Genomic DNA, 20,627 nt, shown 5'->3' on the forward strand with positions numbered 1-20,627 from the left:
TCACTCTGTAGACCATGCTGGCCTCAGACTCAGAGATCCATCTGCTTCTGGCACCTGAGTGCTGGGACTAAAGGTGTGCACCACCACCATCCAGCTGGCAGCGCACATTTTTAATCCCAGCACTGAGGAGGCAGAGGCACGAGGATCTCTGTGAGTCTGAGGACAAATGACTTAACCTCTCTGAGCCTGCTATAGATGGAATATGAAAATATCTCTCTTGCGGAGTCTCTATGAGGATTAAGTGACAGAACACATACAGGGCTAATAACAATTTCTGAGGCATAGTAAATACTCAGTAAACACCAACTGTTAATGCTTTTGCCATGCTGAGCTACGAATGTCTATGACTGGACACTACCTGCCACCCCTAGGCCAGCCTGCTTATTAGCTGTTAGTGATGGGCAAAATCACCAAAGCTCCTTTTAACATAAACTTGATGCCTAGAGAGAAAAAAGTGGCATATCGGTGGAGACCAACAAATAGTAGCTGTAGCTACAAGTGTGAGGCTCAGTGTGAACAGTATGTGGAGGGCTGCTAGTCACAGAAGCCAGACATCATGTAACGAGTGGTCCTGAAGTTGCAGGGATGTGTCTGAGGGCAGAAGAGGAGAGCAGAGAGTCTGTTGGTTTCAGCTGGCTTAGGACAGCTTGCTTGGGCTCTGGATTCCTCTCTCCTGCAAGCAGAGTGTGTGGGAGACTGAGAACCAAACCCTCTCACCACAGGCCTCCAATGTCTGGTCTCAGACAGCCACTGCACCTCTCTCACCCTCACTCCCAGCACAGCCCACATCCTGCTGCATAACCACCACCATCTGGGGCGTTAGGCAGCTGGCTCCAGGGCAGGAGCGAGCTGAGCTGTGCTGTGAGGCTCTTTACTTTTCTCTGCTCTGTTCAGCAGTGTTTCCTGGCAGCTGGTGGAAGCCCTTGTCTCAGCCCAACTCCCTCTGCACCCTCCCTTCTTTTCTGGTATCTCCACCTGCCTTTCAGGTCCCATCTGTCTTATTCATTTTATGGAGCGACCACTCCATCAGGGACCACCTCTCACTCATCACCTTTGATGATTTGATACAAGGGAGGGCTGCTAGTGCCCACCCCCCTCGAATAGGCAAGAGCTGCATTGAGTCCCCAGGGAGAGTCTGAATTGCCTTAGGACACGGGCTGCCTCTGAGGACCTTCCAGAAAAAAGGAACAGTAACTTTTGTAGCCAATACACTTTATTGCTTTCCCATTAGCAGAGAGGAGTCTGGTATGTTCGTGGAGATGCAGATGACTATCCAAGGATTTAAGATGAAACCTGGAGAGGAGCTCATGGCAGGTGCTGGGCCAGGACCTCTGCCATGGTCACTGAGCCCAGCCTCAGAGAAAGGTATAAAACACATAGTTGGAAAACCAGAAAGCTATAGGAGAGGGCTGGGGAAGAGGGCCTATTTATATGCAGGGAAAGGAAGGGATTGATGGCAAAGATAACATCGGTGCAGAAAGAAGGAGCTGGCAGGGATGAGTGGCTGACTAAGCTTCCTGACATGATGGCTGGCTGACAGTCTGACCATCCATGTCTCAGAGGATATTGAGGCAGCAATGTCCCAATACTGGATACTAGCAGAGGCAGCAGGAGAGGAAGCAGAGGCAAGGTTCCAAGATGTTTGTTCACCAGGTGGCTGAAGAACAATCCTGTGGGGTCCACAGTTTGTCCAGAGAACAAAGATTAGCAGGGTGTGCAGAGGGCTGGATTTGGGTCCATGGAAGGCAGTGTCCTTCTTATCTGTCAGACTGCTCTCTGATTCAGGCCAGAATACAGGTCCCGCTGACCTTTGCGGATGGGCTAAGGACGGAACAAGAATGGGGGTTAGAAGGGTGGGAGGAAGGAGGTATGAAGGAAGAAAGGCATTGGGGTGTTGGCTGTAGTGCAGGGAGAGTCCAGTCGTAACTTGGCACAGATTTGAGCCAGCTACTTCCTTCTGGAAGCCCCAGCTTCCCTAGCCCAGTAAGGAAGATTGTAAAGACTTGCCTTTAGCACTTGTGTCAAGGTTAACTGGAGTTACTGAGGGAGCACTAAACACCCCATTCTTGGTGCTCAAATTTTGTTCAATTTGTTCAGTATGATAGCAAAAATCTTTAAGCATTGTTTGTGGCAGTCACAACGAAGGCACTCCTGGTGCCAGGTATTAACTCTTCAGTTTTGAAATCAAATGGCAGCCTGGTGAGGAGGAGCTGCGGTGCTTGACTATGCATACCTGTGGTGTGTGTGTGTGTGTGTGTGTGTGTGTGTGTGTGTGTGTGTGTTGTGTACATGTGTGTGGTATGTGCGTGTGTGTGGTGTGTGTGTGTGTGGTGTGTACATTGTGTGGTGTGTGCATGTTTGTGTGTGTTGTGTGCATGTGTGTGCATGTGTGTATGTGTATGTGTGGTGTGTGCATGTGCACGGTGTGTGCGTGTGCACGTGAGTGGGCATGACAGAGGAAAACCAGGGCTATTTACTAATCAAGCACTGCCCTATTTTAATGATTGGTTGCCTGCACGGGCGTCTGCTGGGACATCATTCTCACCATTCTTATCAGGTTAGCATTTGTATCAGTGGTGTCCTCCTCCATGGTCGAATCTCAGTCAACCAAGTGAGAGAAAGAGGCATGTCTCCCTTCCTCTAGTCCTCTGCCTCTACACAGTTGTGGAGGCTGAACAGCCTTTGAAATAGTCCTATGTAACATGAAGAAGGCAGAGAAGGCACAGGGGTAGCCTGTCCTGGGAGCAGCGTCTGGCAGATAAGATGGACAGTCCCACCCAGCCTTCTTCTCTCTAGTAGTCCCCTCTAATCTCCCCCCCCGCCCCCACTGCCACCGCCCACTGTATCCCATTACCTCATAGTCTGGGTTGGGCACAGGTGGTGGCCGCTCCTTGTTTTGCCCTGCAGAGGAGGGAGGGGAGAAATATTGTTTCCATGTTGAACACTAGTCTTGCCGTGAAGATGGCTGCTAGGGGATCCAACCCAAGGGAGGGCAGTCCTCTCCGTCCTTTCTGCTAATCTCCTTTTTCCATCCAGCCACCCTTCCTCTTTTGTTTCCTTCACCCCATCCCTAAGGCCTCCCACAATGTTCTCATGTGACTTTGCTCTAGCTCAGATCCTCCCATTCTCTCTGCAGGGGGAACTGAGGGGAAGAGGTGGGAACTAACATCCTGCCATCTCTCTGTCCACAGCTTGCGTCTCGAATTCGCTTCCTGTAGAGTACTGCCAGGCATCTGAGGAAGCCTGCTGCATTGTTGGTTAGTGTTGGTTTTCAGAGTTTTTTAGGGTGGAAGGAGAGGAATGATCTTGAATGGGAAGCCCTCTATAGCGATCTCAGTATCACAGAGAATGTTCTAGAGAAGCTGCTTGGACTCTGCTGTAGACTTGCTGCCCATCCTGACCGGGGCCAAATCTTCCCGACCCTGCTCTATGGTCTTACCTCTGGGCCTGCCACCAGCACCGGTTCCTCGGGTCACTGGCTTGGCCTTGGCCTTCCTATTCTTGCTCCAGTAATAAACAACCATCAGCAAGCCCAGAGTGATGCAGATGTCAACGACGATGATTATGGCTACTGCAGTCAGGTCCACCTCCACACAGTTCTCACACACTTCAGGGGCAGGGAGGAGGGAAGGAGAGAAATGATCCAAAAAGGAAAGCACCAGGAAGTGGGAGAAGAGGAACAAATGAAGACAAGTCTTCCATAATGCCTGCATGCCTGTTAGCACCAGACCCCTGCCTGCAATAGAGTCCAGTGCGAATGGCAAGCAACATGGGTGATTATGGTCAGAGGCTCTGGAGTCATTCTCAGCTCCATGACTTATTGGTTGTGGGGATTTTCAGCCCACTCTGTTTTCTCATCAACAAATGGAAATAAAAAATGTGCTTGACCAATATGGCTGATATGGGGAATGGCAGGAAAGGTATGAATCTTGGGGGTGGAGTTCAGTGGTATAGGGATTGCCTAGTGTGCCCCAGGCCCTTGGATAATTGAGGCATGCGGAAGGATTCCAAACGCACTACTTAGCTGGGTAGTGGTAGCACATGTCTTTAATCCTAGCACTTGGGAGGCAGAGACAGGCAGGCAGATCTCTGTAAGTTGGAGGTCAGTCTGGTCTACAGAGTGAGTTCCAGGGCAACACAAAGAAACCCTGTCCTGGAAAAATGAAAATTAAAAACAAAAACAAACAAGCAAAAACAAATTAAGCAATAACAAAATCCCCCCAAAACCAAATACAGTACTCAACAAATGCAGCTCTATTGTGATGCCTTGGCTTAGGACTTTTAGGTAGTGGCATTGAGTCTCTTTGCAAGTCCTCCTAATGAAACACGTCTCTGATGCTGGTAAACCTTGATTCTGAGTATGTTACAAGGCAAGTATGACCCAAGCCCACCTCTGGGGGAACTTGTTATTTTATACCTGGTACCAACTGAAGTGACCCAGGCAATCCCAAGCCACTGTTTAATCTGTTTTTCAGAAAATACTGATACTGTGTGTCCTCAGAGAGCCAGGGAGAGTGCAGGAGGAACTTTGAGATGACAGGGACATGGCTGGTTTGGGGAATTCTTGAGAAAGCTGTTTGGGGAATTCTGAGCCCAAGTTACCTCTTGCTTTCAGATAGAGGTATGTGTTCTTCGGTGAGTCCTTTAAGTAGCAGGCGTAGTAGCCACTGTCCTCAACTTCCGAAAAATTCTCTAGCACCAGAAGTTTGTCATTCTCTTCAGACAATACTTTGTCATTTTTTTCCCAATTTATCTCACCATCCACAGGGCATGTCAGTTCTATCCTGGTTCCTGAGATGGAGACTGTATAATCTGAGGGAAAGGAGAAAAGGGACGGAGGTCAGAGGGGAAATCAAAAAATTTCACAAATGGCAAATCGGTTCTGTAAGAGGCATCCAGGCACAGGAGATCTTTCATCACTAGGGTTGAGGTTTGCTTCGAAGAAGGAGGTGTTCTGACTAGAGAAATTGGGGAGGGGTAAGGTTGTGTGTAAGGATGGAAGGGCAGAGAACCTTCTGGAAGGTGGCTTTAGAGTGTGGACACAGCATAGGGAGTTGGAACTGGGAAGGTGGAAGTAAAGAAAAGCCCACAAAAGTCCTCAGCTGATATCTTTCTAAAATAGATGTTGGGAATGTAGCAGGAGGCTCTCAGTTCTTGGGGCTGATCTCCCTTGATCTGTCTCCCCCCTTCCACCCATGGTCTGTATATTCTGATGAGGCGAAAACAAAGCTCTGTACACTCACCTTTCTGTGCCTCATTATCTGCAAATGAAAAAAAGGAAAAGATAGTAAGAAAATAATCCTGCTTTATGCTTCCATTTGAGGTAAAAATTTCCAGTGGGAGTGGGTACCAACAACCCAAGAACTATAAGTTCCAGAGATAAGGTCTGAATTAAGCCCCCCAAATATGCTCGTGCATAATCCAGACACTTCACATTCAAAATACAGGGGCATGTGCTCCCAAGTCAGAACTATGGCAACTATAGTGTTAGAGTCATAAGACGGAAACCTCTTGGGCTGTTCTCCTTCAGCCAGAATCATCTTCCAGATAGCTGTCACAGTATCTTTGAGATAAAGACCTCCAAGCCTTTGAGTCACAGATCATCTATTTCCCATGATTTTTCTTTTTGTTTTGAGATAAACCTCAGGCGGTCAAGGCTGGTCTCATATTTGCTATGAAGCTGAGGGTGATCTTCAGCTTCTGATCCTCCTGCCTCTAACTCCTGGGATTCCAGGTACATGCCACATCGCCCATAAATGTGGTGCTGGGATTGAACACAGGGTTTTGTGCATGCCAGGCAGGCACTCTGCCCACTAAGCCACATTCTCAGCCTCTGATGTCAATCCTTAAAGCAGCCAATGAAGCTGCTTGTAATCAGATTCAATGTCTTACTCAATATGCTTTCCTTCATATTGGCCCTGAATGACCCGAAGCACTCTGCATATTAAAAGAATGGCTTTTCCTATAAGGAGTGACCTGGCCTTACATTATCTCTGAGTATAATGAATTCTCCATTATTTGGTTGAAAGGAGGAGCCACAGCTGTGGGCAACAGAAATCCACTCATAAAAACCACACTCCCTATATCAGGTATCGTTGCCCTAAGAGGTGGGCCAGCCGGCAGTCCTTCTGGAAGACTTGTGGCTGGATCCTGGACACTACTGGGATATACCAGAGCCTCACATGACAGAATATGAGCTGGAAGAGAGAAAATGGTGCTGGCTAGTGCTCAGACACAGCTTGTTCCTGGGGGAAGACATGGGTGACTAGGCTGTGTGAGCAGGAACAAGTCGCTTAACCTCTCTGAGCCTCAGGTTTTTTTCTTTTTTTAAAAGTTTTTATTATTTAAGACACAGTCTTGCTATGTCACCTGGTTTGGCCTCACTTTTTCAACCTTCCTGCCTCAGTCTCTCCAGTGTAGGGATTATAGGCATGAACTATAGCTCTGGCCTCAAGTCTCTTTATCAGGGAAATGGAGGTAATATGGCCACTTCAGAGGGTATTTGAGAGAATCAAAAGAATCCTGGAGTGAAAGTGGGTGAACACAGCAGATGCTCATGGAAAATGCTGCTGTCTTTCCTCCCTCCCTTCCTGGGATCCTGCTACCATGGAGAACAGCTGAGCTTCGACCCAGCTGCTCAACAGCCTTCTGGCTGGGACTTCACTTGGCCCACTCAGCCAGCCAGCAGCTGGGAGCTGGGTACAATCATAACAGAGGATTTCTCTGACTTAATATTAATATTAAGTTTTGCCATTGCTGTTTCCTAGAAAGTTTATGTGAGTCAGAAATCATAAATAAAATAAACTAAAAGTAAACAGACATTATACTACGTTTAGGAGGTTTGTCTGAAAACATGTAAAAATTGCTTACAATCTTATTGGTCCAAATTCAACATCAGAGTGTTGATTTACAAGGGTTGGGATGTCCATATTTAGAAACAAATAGGTTCACAAACAATTTGTACACATCCATTTTTTACCCACATCCATGGCATTTCACACTGGACAAGAAATTTAGTTTCCTATAAATTGTTTATCCCTCATTGGTTGGACTATTTATTTCTAAGCCTTTCCCCCTTGCCCAGGGCAACAGCTAGAACATATATGCTCAACAAACTTTAATATTTCTTCTTCTATTCAAGTACTAACCAGGTCTGTCTCTGTCTGTACTTCCAAGATTTATGTCTCCCCAACCCCTCTTTCCCTGAGACAGGGTCTCACTATGTATGTAGCCTTGGCTGACCTGGAACTTGCTGTGTAGACTAGGCTGGCTTCCAACTCACAGAGCTCCACCTGCCTTTGCCTCCAGAGTGCTGGGATTGAAGGTGTGCGCCACCACACTCATTTAATTTCTTTTAAAAAGATTTAAAAGAAACATTTTATGTATGTGTATGCTTGCTTATTAGTATGCATACGTATGTGCGGGTGCTCACAGAGGCCAGAAGAGGAGGGAGGATTCCCTGGAACTGGATGCTGGGAACAGAACTTTGGTCCTCTGATAGAGCATCAAGTGGTCTTAACTGCAGAGGCATCGCTCTACCACCCTACCCCCAGCTAAATGCCACTTACTGACTTCTGTCTGGCAGGCGCTGTTGTAATTGTCTTAAATGAATCAATCGCTAAGTCCTCACATCAATGCCACAGGCTGTTTCCATGTTATACACAGGGATCAGATGGCAGAGATACTAAGAAGTGATCCATTAACACCCAAACAGGAACTGAATCAGGATTCAAACATGGCCATCGAGTCTCAGGGTTAGATTTTTGTCTCCTCTGCCCCTAAAGTACAAGTGAAACCTTCTAAAACCCAGCTCAAGAACCACCTCCCCGCTGGAGCCATCCTCAGCTATACTTTGCAGAGTTTGCCATTCTTTTCATTCCTCATTTTTTTTTTCTCTGCATCTACGCATTGCATGCAGCACACTGTAACATCAAAAATGGTGTCTCTTAAAGACAATTGACTTCTCGAGGACAAATAACTAGCAGAATATTAATATTCTGCTCATTTATTCACTCAAACACTTCATTAAGCACCCACTGCGGGCCTGGCACCAAGGACAGGTAAATGAAATTCTGTCTTGGCCCCCAAGTAACTTCCGGTTCACACAAAAACAAATAGAGGGCTATCTGACCCACAACCACCGGTACACCTTTCCCCAGAAGTATGCTTAGGGAAGCATACATGCATAGCTCTAACCAGACATGGAAGCTAGTGGCCAAACCAGGCACATCTCAGACAGGTAACCCCAGTGTCCCTCTAGTAGCTCTGGTTCCCATTGTTACTACTACGCCCATGGTTGTCGTCTGATTAGATTGTTCCACATCTGAGAAGAGGTTGTATAGAGTGAATCTCTTACCAGGGTTCTCGGTATCTGAAAGGGAAGCAAGAAGAGATGTTAGTTATATTCTTATCAGCGACTGAGACCCATCCCACTCCTGTGGGTTAGTGCCCTCCCCTCAGTCTTGAAGTTTCTTTGGCTGTATACGACAAGCTGTTTGAAGTCTTACATGCCACATTCTGTATCCCGTGGCTATGCACAAAATGGCTGCAGTGGACACTGTTTATACATTGTAGGAGAAGGAGCCTGGCAGAGTTGTTGCTATTGAATACAATGTTGCTTTTCTCAATTTGGAGGCACTAACTAAACAGAGAGGCTTCACGGATTGGGACAGTCTTGACTCTACTGCTGTGACTGAGAAAGTAAAGTTCAAGCTGTGTACACATAGACACCCACATTCAGACTACTCAAGCACATGGTTGTGAATGCTACCCCAAAACTTAAGCAGGGTCACCCTATACAGGCATTCTGGCCAGCCTCTCAGCCTCTACCAAGCTCATATCAAACAGGAAAAACCATTGGTACTTTTAACTTTTTGTGTATATATGTATGTTAGTGTTCCTGTGCATGTAAGCATGAGTGTGTGTGTGTGTGTGTGTGTGTGTGTGTGTGTGTGTGTGTGTGTGTGTGTGTGTGTGTGTGTGTGTGTGTAGGCAGGCAGGCATCATATGCCTTCTGCAATAGCGTTTCATCTCATTTTTGAGACAAGGTGTCTCACTGAACCTGGAGCTTGATGACTTGGCTAGACTGTCCCGCCAGTGAGCCCCAGGGATCTTCCTGTCTCTGCCTCCCCAATGCTTGGATTGTGTTTGTCTTTTTTTTTTTTTTTAATGTGTGTTTTGGAAATTTAACTCAGGTCCTCATTCTTGTCAGGCAAAGATTTTTTCAACTGGGTCACCTTCCCAGCTCTACTATAAACTTATTAACAATTTTAAGTTGTTCATCATTTTCTGCAGGCTCTTTGTTCCCTAAACTGGGATACATCTATGAGGCAAAGGAGGAGAAAAATCTCTTTCGTTATTGCCTGTGGAATCTCTATGTGAAGCCTTGACAAAACTGTACTGTAAATACAGTTGGTTCTGAGAAATGCATTCTTAAGTGACTTGGTCATTGCATGAATGTCATAGCACACATGAACACAAACCTAGATATCAGAGTCCACTGTTCACTAGACTATGTAGTGCAGTGTATTGTCCACTGTTCACTTAGGCTATAACTGTAGAGTGTGGCGCCTAGTCTAAAAACCTCTGCAGCATGTAATTATACTGAACAGGCCATCACAACACAATGGTAAGTATCTGTATATGTACACACAGGGAAGATACAGAAAAATAACAGGTGATGGAAACTTTCCAGTTCCATTATACTCATATGGGTCTACTGTTGTATATATCATCCATCAGTTATAGACTGGAACATTGTTATTTAATTGTGATGGTTGAATCAAGAATACTGGCATGACTTCATGGTAAAGGAAGAAATCATATCTTACCATCCTGCCAAGTGCCAACTGGAAAATAAACAATAAAAAAATGAGTTAGTAAATGTTGTGAATGCCTGAAATTATGAACAAAATGCTGTGTTCCTGTCTTACTGTCACTGGCACCTAAAGTCCTTTTCACCCCATCAGTCATTTCTATACACCAATAAAGGGTATTGGACAGGGGTTCCCAGCCAATTCAGGAGGAAGCTGAACAGGGAAACAACTAACATTAAACACAAGTGCAGGGTATTTAACAAGCAGAAGTTAAACAAGTTGAGGCTCCTTTCTGGGTGGCTTAAGAAAGAGCAAACAGGTCACCGAGGCAGCAGACTCTCCATTCTGAAAACTGTTATCTGACTTCAGCAGAAAAACAAGGCCTTGGTGGGTACAGGTGTTAGGATTCTCTGTCTCTGGCCCCTGACAGCCTGACAGCTCAAACTTTCCATCTGTTTTCTGCTTGAGACAGAGGTGGGGATATTTGAAACCCGACTGCTCACCAAGTAGAGCCTGTGCATCTGGGCTCTCCTGGGTCCCCTCACTCAACATTGACTTGGGTCTCTTCCTGTAACCAGTTTCCTTTGTACTGCCTGAGTGTTTTGTTTACAAAAAGCCTCTGTATAGGGTGAAGTGTCCTTCCATCCCCAGAGCAGGCAAGACTCACCACTAGGGTACTTAAGTCTTTAATATTCTCCTTTCCTTCCCCCTTTCTTCTTCCCTTTATATTTGTTTATATTTGCTTATTTTGTGTGTAGGTATTTGGGCACATGCATGTTTCAGCACATGTGTGGAGGTCAAAGGGCAGCTTATAAGAATTGGTTCTCTTTTTACACATGTGGGACCTAGGGATGAAACCCAGGTTGTCAGCCTTGGTGGGAGGTATCTTCACCCACTGAACTATCTTGGAGTCTCTCTTCTTTTAATTTGTGTGTTTTCATCTATCTATCTATCTATCTATCTATCTATCTATCTATCTTTTAATTAAAGGGAGAGTACAATTTGTACCATAGATCTCCAAGAAAACGCCTGGCTGTTCCATGCAGGAGTCATATTCCACCCTTTGAGACTTAAAGTGTATTCCTTGGACCAGTCACAGATGAACAAACATGAAAGCTTTTTAGAAATATGGAATGTTGAAGGAAGTGATGGCACCAGTTTGTAATCCCAGAACTCTTGAGGCTAAGGCAGAAGGATGTTGAGTTTAAGGCCAGGCAATCAAGACTGCATTATGAGGCTCTGTCTCACAAGCAGCCAGACACCTCACCCAGCACCCCCAGTGAAGATGTGTGTATACTCAAGTTTGAGACACCCAAGATGAAGCAGGAAATGGAGGCACAATGGCTGTGGCTCTGAGAGAGGAGCCCAGCCGTGGCAACACAGTATTTTCTAGGTCATTGACATAGAATGCTCATGAGCCATTTTGGCTCACAAAGTGCAGCCCTTCTGAGCACAGGCCTTGTAGACAGGAATCCCTGGTTTCCCCGATCAACCCCTGGACTTGCTGACTGCTTAACATAGAATAATTATTCAATCCTTCAGTGACAACTTCATCTGTAAGTCTGGGGCTGTACCACCTTTCTTCCAAGGAAGAAGTAAGAATCAAACTGGTTAACCCATGTAAAGTCTTTCCTTTACGCAGTGCACACCCTTAGCAATGGCTTTTGTGTGTGTGCATGGCACGAGTTATTTATCTCACATGAGCTCTCAGCTATTTATACAATTATACCACACCTTGCTTCGGTAAAAGGACAAAACTAATTGGAATCTCTTGGTCACTTTCAAAAGACTGGAAATTACAAAGGGTTTGTCTCAGAAACATTAAGCTGAGCAGGGCCTAGGTCTACCTATCACCTCTCCTTCAAACCAAGTGGAGCTAACCCTCCTCATTCCCTTAAGCACTGCTGAGTTTACAGACAGATGGTTCTCCATGACAGACAGACCTCTTCCCTCAGTTGATGTGATCAACCCAGGTGGTTTCCTTTGTCTGTCTCCTGAGCTGTCTCCAGCACCTGGGCCACATTTCTTTTATGCCTCCAGCCCTTGTCCCCCCCTCCCTAACGGCATCACTAACAGTTCCTTGAATCTTTTAGTCAGTGAAGCACCAGCTGCACCATGCAAGGCTATGAGCCTTACAATGGCCTGGAAGAGCACCACCCGTCTTCATTCCCACCTACTCACCTACTAGGAGGCCGAGGCCCAGAACTCTCCAGAAGGCGTTCCACCGCATCCTCCTCAGAAGGCTCGCTCTACTAAGATGGCGGACACAGACAGCTCATTACTTCTGAAAAGGAAACCAGAGGAAGTTTTCAATGTACTGGCTGCGTGCAAAGACCCCGGATCACTATTTGTAGCAATAGGATGAAAAGCTGGGCGCTTTACAAGGAGAGACTTACCATTTCTGAAGAAGCACCAGCAGAAGGCAGGGGAGGCTGGTGTCTGAACCCCACACAGGAAGTGTAGAGGGGCCTCTGGGCCCGCCTGCTCCACGTCACTTGGAAATGTTCGAGATGTTCGAGGCAGAAGCCTTCGCCTCGGTTGACAGAGGAAATCTGGGCCTCACAGTCCTCCCGTAAGGATAAGCAAGGAGACTCTGGCAAGCCCTGAGAGTTCTATGAGAAATACCTACCTGTGCCCTGTGCAAAGTGTCTCCACACTGAGGATGCCTTCCTTACTCAAAGCCCCACCAGCTGAGGCAGGAAGACATTGAAACACTCAGTATCTGTCTTCTTTATGATGCCCTTGGCTTTGAGCAGCAGGATGGAGCCATCTCAGTAACAAGATCTGTGAGGGGTTTTGTTTGTTATTCTCTCTTTGAGACAGGATTTTGCTATACAGCTCTTCCTGGCTTTTCATTGCACCGGCTAAGCAGGTATCTAACAGTGAGCTACCGACACAGCTCCCTCTCTGTGTCCTGACATGTTTAGGACTAAGGGAGCAGCTTTTAATGTTATTTAAAATCTAGCAAAAGCACTTTCTGAAATACGAGAAATGATCTCTTTGAAAAAAAAGCTTTTATTGAATCTGTTCTTTGATAATTTCATACATGTATAACATGCCTTCAGATTATTAATTTACCTTTCTCAACACGTCTTTTACTACATTCATTTTTATTAAAAGACTTTTAGATTATTTACTTATTTATTGTATGTATGTATATGTGTGTGGACATATGCATACCACAATGTGTGTGGAGTCAGAAGGCAACTTGAGGGACTCAGTTCTCTCTTTCCACTGTGTGAGTCCCACTTTTCAATTCAAGTCTTTTGGTTTTTAGCCACAAAAAAGTTTATCAGTTGAGGTATCTTCTGGCCTTAAAAAAAAATGGTATCCATTGAGTTTAACTAAGATTATCTGTGTGACAGCGGGTTTGAAACAATCCACTGGAGCCTGATGAGTTCCTCTGTTAGCACAGGACTAAAGAAAATGACTGCCCTCTTCCAGAATCCATCAGCAATCCATAGTTCATCACGAAGGCTTAGGGCTCCATAGGAACCTCCCCAATCCGTGATTGTTGATAGGCCCAGTCACATGTAGATCAATTGCTTGCAGCTACAACTACTATAATATAAGACCGTGATTGCATAGGCTGTGCCAGGGCCGGAAGACAGCATTTCACAGCTTTCTCCCTATTTTCCTACTCTTATATTATTTTTGCCTACCCCCTGCCCCAGATAAGTGACAGTGTGTGTGTGTGAGTCTCAGGGTGTGAATATGTACGGAGGTGCTTGTGGAGGCCAGAGTGTGTGTGTGTGTGTGTGTGTGTGTGTGTGTGTGTGTGTGTGTGTGTGTGTGTAATTTCAGGGTGTGGACATGTGCAGAGGTGCTTGTGGAGGCCAGAGGTTCCTGCTGAGCTCTCTCTCTCTCAGTCCCTCTCCACCTTATTTTTGAGTTGGGATCCCCCTCCCCACCTTGCTGTTTCACTCTCTGGCTCTTATTCTTGCTCCTTTTTGCAAAAGGATTAGCTTTTATTTATTTATTTTTTTGACAATTTCATACATGTACAGGTTGTATCTTGATCATGTTCACCTCCATTTCTCCTGTCCATTCCCTCCAGACACTCCAAGTACACCCCCCCCATGCCTCTGTAACTCAGAGTCTAATTAATGCTGCCTGTTGTGATGCCACCTGACCTTGTTGGCTTTGTCTTGTGCAGGTAACCATAGCTGCAGTGGGTTCATGAGTTCAATGGCCAGGCCATGCCCAGAAAACAGCCTTTCACAGCACACCTCCCTGTCGGCGCTCTTACATTCTTTTTCTGACCTCTCTGGGTCCCAGGGGATTGAACTTGTGTTGTGAGGCTTGGTGGCAGGTTCCTTTCTCCACTGAGCCATCTCACCAAACAGATTCTTCAAGATTTTTATATGAAAATGTTTAATTATGGAAGTAATACATGTGCATATTAAAAAGTACAGAGTGCAGGAGGGCCATAAAACAAAGAACATCACACTCCACCTCCTCCCACCCCATGTCTTTCCCCAGGGTGGAACTGCATTAACGGACTCTTCCCTCTGGGCTTATCTTCACATCGCTAAATGTGCACTGTCACCCTTTGAGTTCTCTGGGAAATGAACCTTGAGGTGGAGATTTGTGTGCAAGTGGCTCATGGGAACACAGGACACCTGCAAGGCAGGGAGGGAAGCCACATGAAAGAGAGAGAAGGTCAACTTCAGAAGGTAGCAACACAGAGGCCCCAGTTAACATCACAGTGTTACCACCATAATGAGCCAGTGTTGTCTTGAGTTAAGGCAAAGGGCACATCACCCAGTGTGAACATAGCTGTTCCTAGGAGGGAGTGTGGACTTGAGTGAGGCAGCAGGGTCTCTTGAGGGCAGCACTGTGGTTGGGCTGTTTGTGACCCTTAGGGGACATCAATCCTATCAGCTGGTGTGAAGAGTGCAAGGTATCCTGAGGGGACCTCCTGGATAGTGACACACAGGCCCACACAGTTCACTGCTGCCCTGTTCCATCCATCTGCTTCCCTTCAGCCTCAAGCAGCCTTTTCAGGGTCTTGGTTGATCTTTTTTTTGGAAAGAGATGTGTGTGTGTGTGTGTGTGTGTGTGTGTGTGTGTGTGTGTGTGTGTCTATGTGTGTGTATGTGTTTTGCCAACATGCATGTAAGTGCATCATGTGTGTGCAGTCCCCGAGGAAGCCAGAACAGGACATCAGATCCTTGAAACTGGAGTTACAGACTATTGTTAGCTGTCATGTGGGTGCTAAGAACTGAACTCAGGTCCTCTACATGAGCATCAAGTGCTCTTAACCTTTGAGTTAATCTCTGAAATTAATCTTTCCAACAAGATGTTTTGTCTTAGGGTTTCTGTTGCCTCGAAGAGGCACCATGACCATGGCAACTCTTATAAAGGAAAACATTTCATTGGAAGGCTCACTTACAGTTTCAGAGGTTCAGTCCATTATCATCATGGCAGGGAGCATGGCGGCATGCAGGCAGACATGGTGCTGGCTACATCTTGATCGAAGGCAACAGGAAATGGACTGTGACACTGGGTGATATCTTGAGCATAGGAGACCTCAAAGCCCACCCCCACAGTATCAGGCTTCCTCCAACAAGGCCACACCTACTTCAACAGGACCACACCTCCTAATAGTGCCACTCCCTATGAGATTATGGGGGCCAGTAACATTCAAACTACCATACATCTCTCCAACAAGAAGTTTTCTTTAAAAATTTTATTTTGTCTTTGAAATTCAATATTCAATGTGTTTGATTTTTATATCCACCCCATCTGTCTCCATAAGTCCCCCTGGAGCCCACCAACCTGCTTAGAACTTCACGTCCTATTATTATTATTATTGTTATTGTTATTATTATTATTATTATTATTATTATTATTATTATTATTATTATTCCTCTGAGCCCAATACGTCCCAATCATGTGTGAGTGAGTGTAGGTATGAGTGAGTATAAGGCCAACCACTGGGGCAAGGCCAACCTATCAGCAGCCACACCCCAAAGAAAAGTGAGTCTTCCTTTCTTAGCTGTCAATAGCTCCTTAACAAGGAGTGGAGTCTCTGGAATCCCACCCCCATGCATGTTGGGATTTTAAGTGACCTGATCTTGTGCAGCAATCATGTATGTAACCATAGCTGCTTCGAGTTGATGTGTGCATCAGTCATGCCATTCCAGAGGACAGCATTTCACACACTCCTTCCCATCCTCCAGTTCTTACATGCTTCCTGCCCACTCTTCTGCTATGCTCCCTGAGCCTCGGATAGGGTTTTGGAGGTGAGGAACAGAGGATGTTTGCTTAATCCATCAGGCAGCTCCAGGATGATATGGCATGTGATAGGACCAGTGGGATCCGTGTTCATCTGTCCATTGCCATGCCTCTGTTGGTAGTAGTGTGTCTGGTTGTTGTAGGGTGAAAAGGGCCAAGGAAAAACACACTGACCCTGAGCTGGCCCCAGGACCAGGGCTTGAAATCGCACCAATCTCTGAGCTTGGCACAGAGTCAAGATGCAGAATCCCACCAATCCCTGAAGTCCCTGAGCTCAAAATGCCACCAGTCCTTAAGCCTGCCCCAGAATCAGACCACAAAAATCCACCAATCCCAAGCCACTCTGGAAAGCTCCACTCGCTCCAAGAATTCCTATACAAGGTCTGTACCCTGTTTGGTTTGCTGTTGTTTCTTACTGAAAGCATCCACTTTCCTGGATTCTTCTCTCCCAATAAATCTCTTGAGTAAGGTTTGTTGTGCAGTGTGACATTTTCACCAGAGCAGAGAAGTAACAACTTTTGTCAGAGCAGGATCAGGGCAGAGCAGCATCAGAGCAGAGCAGAGCAGAGCAGAACTGTAACACTTTCACTGGGGAAGCCTTCCCCTAGTGGAGCAGAGTTATTATACTCCAGGGACCTGAGCAGAGTTGTAACAACTTTTCTGGGGAAACCCTTCCCTGCTGGAGTAGAGTTGTTCCATTGGAGAAACCTTTCCCTGGAGCAGAACTGTAAGCTGCTACACTTACAGTGATCTGTGGTATTCCTTGGCTACCGACTGCCAGGGTACTTTCCCATCTGAGCGGCAATGCTTACAGTTTTGATGCTATGTAAGGTGCAAAGATAATGGATCAGATAGTATAGGAATCCTTAGATGATAGGACTAGCTGAGGTACAGCATCCAGGAAAGTAAAACCTTAACCAGGATGTGTTGAATAAATTATTTTATTAAATGAGTCCATTTGTGTGTGGTGGCTGACAGTCACAATTTCAGCACTTGTGGGACAGAGGCAGGAGTGCCACAAGTCTGAAATGAGTCCGGGCTACGCAGTAAGTTTTATTCTAGTAGTATGTTTTATTCCAGTCTGGGATACAGAGTGAGACCCTGTCTCAAACCAATGGCAATAACAACAATGAAAACATCAATGACAAGTCTTTTCCAGTCTTGGCCTGGAAAGATGTGTGGTGTTATTTTGTTTGTGGTCTAACAAGTAAACTTGCCTGAAGATCAGAGAGCAAAGCTAGCCACACTAGTTCACCACAGAGGCCAGGCAGTGGGGGCACATACCTTTAGTCCAAGCACTCGGGAGACAGAGGCAGATGGATCTCTGTGAGTTCAAGGCCACCCTGGACTACACAAGATTGAGCTCACACAACGGTGATCCTTCCACTTGGTATCACATGCCTTTAATCCCAGCACTAGGGAGGGGGAGACAGAAGTGATATGCCTGGGCAGAGAGGGGAATATAAGGTGGGAGAAGACAAGAGAGAGATGCAGTCTGAGGCAGCAGTCTAGGCAGTCTGAGCATTCAGTCTGAGGATTTGTGGAGACAGGATGGCCTCTTTGGTCTGAGGTAACCAGTTAGTGGCTGGCTGCTTTGCTTCTCTGATCTTTCAGCCTGTCCCCACCACCACACGAATTTTTTCGTTTTTATTATTAATACCTACTAGAATTCATGCTGCAAAGATATTCCATTTGTTGAGGAGAGACTGGCTTACTCCATGATGACACCAACTCAGCAGCTCAGGACCAGAACTCTTTCAGTGATGGCAGGAGCTGTGATGGACTTGATGAGTAAGAGGCTACACTACTGTCCACCATTGCCAGCACTGCTCCTTCATAAACCTCACTGTTCCAGTATTGAGATGGTCACAGGCAGAGCTAGTTAATATTAGTTTTTTCTACTTTGTGTTATGTGCTTTGTCATATATATGCCCCTTCCCCAGATTTCTCTGTCCCCAGTCTTTCGTTGTCACTTGTTCTAGGCCTTTGACCAACACATCAAGTCATTTATCACTGCTCACAAACCTTTACCTCTTCTGACCTTAGGCCACTTCTCTTTCCATATAAAGTAAATGTCATATTCACTGCCAGCGGGAGGCTTTCCCCTCACTGGTGCCTTCAAGGCTACACACAAGTGGGGCTGCACCGTGTAGCTTTTCATTTTTGACTCTCACTTGCATACTCAGATGGCATTTGACACCAATGCCCAGGTTTCATTCTTCTCTGTCAGCCATTGCTCAAGGAGTAGCCCATCATTAGGCAGCCACAGGCTGAGCAGAGGGTAGAGAAGTGATAGATGAATTGGGATTCTGGGCTGTGAACTCCAGTAGCTGTAGCTTTTATCCTTGAATTCATACCCCATCCAGATCTCACTCGTTCTGTCTCACAATGGACTGCTGTTGAACCCCTCCAACCTTGTGACTTGGTGAGTCTGACAGTATAATGTTTGTATTAGTTGATATCCTGTAGTAAGACACTCCAGTGTATTTACGGTTAGTTCCTGGTGTGCAAGGACTGTGGGAGTTACTACTGTATTTTATACATAGGCCATATATTTGTATGACATTTCATATAGACATTTGAGTTCTGGATTTAAGACTTGGCTCAGTCAGTTCTGGAAGCTCAGCAGGGAGCTGAGCTGAAGCTCACTCAGCCATCTTCTCATTTAGTCTTGGCTCTCTTTATTTATCTATCTTTTTATTTATTTATTGGGTTTTTGAGACAAGGTTTCTCTGTTGCTTTGGAGGCTGCTCTGGAATTATAATTTATTTTTAATTGTGTGTGTGTGTGTGTGTGTGTGTGTGTGTGTGTGTGTGTGTGTGTGTATGTGTGTGTGTGTGTATGAGTGCATGCATGTGCACATTAGTACAAGTGTATGCATAAGTGCAAGTGTCCCTGGAGACAAGAAGAAAATGTCAGACTCTCCAAAGCTGAAGTTACTGGTGGTGTGAACTGCCCAGTATGGGTGTTGGGAGTTGAACTTTGGTCCTCTGGAAGACCAGCCAGTACTCTTAACTTTTGAGCCATCTCTCCAGCCTTTAGTCTTGGTTCTGTTTTGAAGCAACACAACACAAATTGCCAGATACATACAGGATGCACTTATACAAAAATTTATCTGTTTTTAATTTGAAACTAAAATTTAACTAGGCAACGTCTCTCTATCCTTTTTAATTCTAGAGACTGAACCTTGCTCATGGAAGGCATCCACTGTACAACAGAGCTTTTATTCAAGTTCAGACTATATCTGTAGCTAAAGTGTTTATCATTTTTATTTTATGTCTGTGAGTGTTTTCCTTGCATGCATGTATGTGTGTGGTATGGAATACTAGTTTAAGATGCATTAAATTTGTGGGTGTTTTGTTTTGTTTCGGTTTTGGTTTTTCGAAACACAGTTTCTCTGTAGCTTTGGAGGCTGTCCTGGAACTCTGTAGACAAGGCTGGCATAGGACTCACAAAGATCCTCCTGCCTCTGCCTCCAGAATGCTGGGATTAAAGGTGTGCACTACCAGGCCCAGCATGTTACCTTTATTTATGCTGTGGAATATTTGCTTAATGATGCAAAGATGGGTTGCATTCTTTTATGTTTCATTTATTTAACTCTGTGAAGCTGTGTTACTTTGCCTGTCTAATACACCTGATTGGTCTAATAAAGAGCTCTCAAAAAGTAACAACAACAACAAAACTACATGTATACATTCTGTAGAACATAGAAGGTGATGCTGGATTCCCTGAAAGTGGAGATAAGGACCAGTATAATAAGCCACCATGTGAGTCCTGAGACCTAAACCTGAGCCTTCTGCAAGAGCAACAAGCACTCTTGATGGGGGATGTCCTTCTGTATATATGTTTCCCTTATTGGTTGATGGATAAAACACTGATTGTCCAGTAACCAGGCAGGAAGTATAGGCAGGGCTACCAGACTAGGAGAATTCTGGGAAGAGGGAGAGAGAGAAGCTGCCAGAGAGATGCCAAGTAGCTGACAAGGAAGAAAGGGGACTGGGCATTACCAGTAAGCCCAAAACCATGTGGAAATACATAGATTAATAGAGATGGGTTAATAATTAAGAGAGAGCTAGCCAGTAAGAAGTCTAAGCCATCAACCAAACAGTTTATAATTAATATAAATGTCTGTGTGTTTATTTGGGATAAAGGGCAGGACTAAGCAGAACAGAAAGCTTCCGTCTACATGCTCTTAACCACTGAGCTCCTCTCCACACCCCACCCCACCCCACTATACTTTTATTTGTTAAATCTAGCAAATTAGTCTTAGCTTTGTAGCAAACTGCCATGGTTTGAAGCTGCAATGACTTCCACAGGATCATGCTTTGAAAGCTCAGTCCCCAGTTAATGATACTGCTTTGGGAGGGATGTGGCCAAGCTGGCAGAAGCAGGTCACTCATGGCAAGGTTTTGAACTTTGTACATGGTACCTGGCTACTGTCATGCTCTCTTTGCTTTTTGGCTCATCATGATATGAGTAGCAATCACTACACATTCCTACCACCATGTACAAGCTGCTGCCCACTTGGACTGAAACCAGGAGTCCAAATACATCTTCCAGAAAGTTGTTTCT

At 45.5% G+C, this 20,627-nt stretch overlaps 1 protein-coding gene across 2 annotated transcripts; it reads right to left on the reverse strand.

The window, feature by feature from the left end:
- Positions 1–1,764: 1,764 nt before the first annotated feature.
- On the reverse strand, positions 1,765–12,045 carry Cd3e (CD3e molecule). 2 transcript variants are annotated; one of them, XM_035443831.1, is made up of 8 exons: positions 11,997–12,045; positions 9,831–9,848; positions 8,357–8,371; positions 5,238–5,261; positions 4,603–4,812; positions 3,440–3,607; positions 2,855–2,901; positions 1,765–1,821 (listed from the first exon to the last, which is right to left on the reverse strand). In XM_035443831.1, exons 1-8 carry the CDS (start codon positions 12,043–12,045, stop codon positions 1,765–1,767), a joined length of 588 nt encoding a protein of 195 aa, XP_035299722.1. The 2 variants fall into 2 exon arrangements, with proteins under 2 accessions (XP_035299722.1, XP_035299723.1); XM_035443832.1 differs by lacking the exon at positions 5,238–5,261 and adding an exon at positions 6,831–6,845.
- Positions 12,046–20,627: the final 8,582 nt, after the last annotated feature.

Source organism: Cricetulus griseus, chromosome 4, assembly GCF_003668045.3.
Source record: "Cricetulus griseus strain 17A/GY chromosome 4, alternate assembly CriGri-PICRH-1.0, whole genome shotgun sequence".
In the NCBI taxonomy this organism is placed as follows: Eukaryota; Metazoa; Chordata; class Mammalia; order Rodentia; family Cricetidae; genus Cricetulus; species Cricetulus griseus.

Excerpts from the sequence above, each read along its gene's own strand:
- Cd3e (XM_035443831.1), bottom strand. The coding sequence starts at position 12,045 with ATGCGGTGGAACGCCTTCTGGAGAGTTCTGGGCCTCGGCCTCCTAGTA. Across the intron at positions 3,608-4,602 it reads CCTCTATCTGAAAGCAAGAG|TGTGTGAGAACTGTGTGGAG; the intron begins GTAACTTGGGCT and ends CTGCCCCTGAAG. Across the intron at positions 1,822-2,854 it reads TGCCCAACCCAGACTATGAG|CCCATCCGCAAAGGTCAGCG; the intron begins GTAATGGGATAC and ends TTCCGTCCTTAG.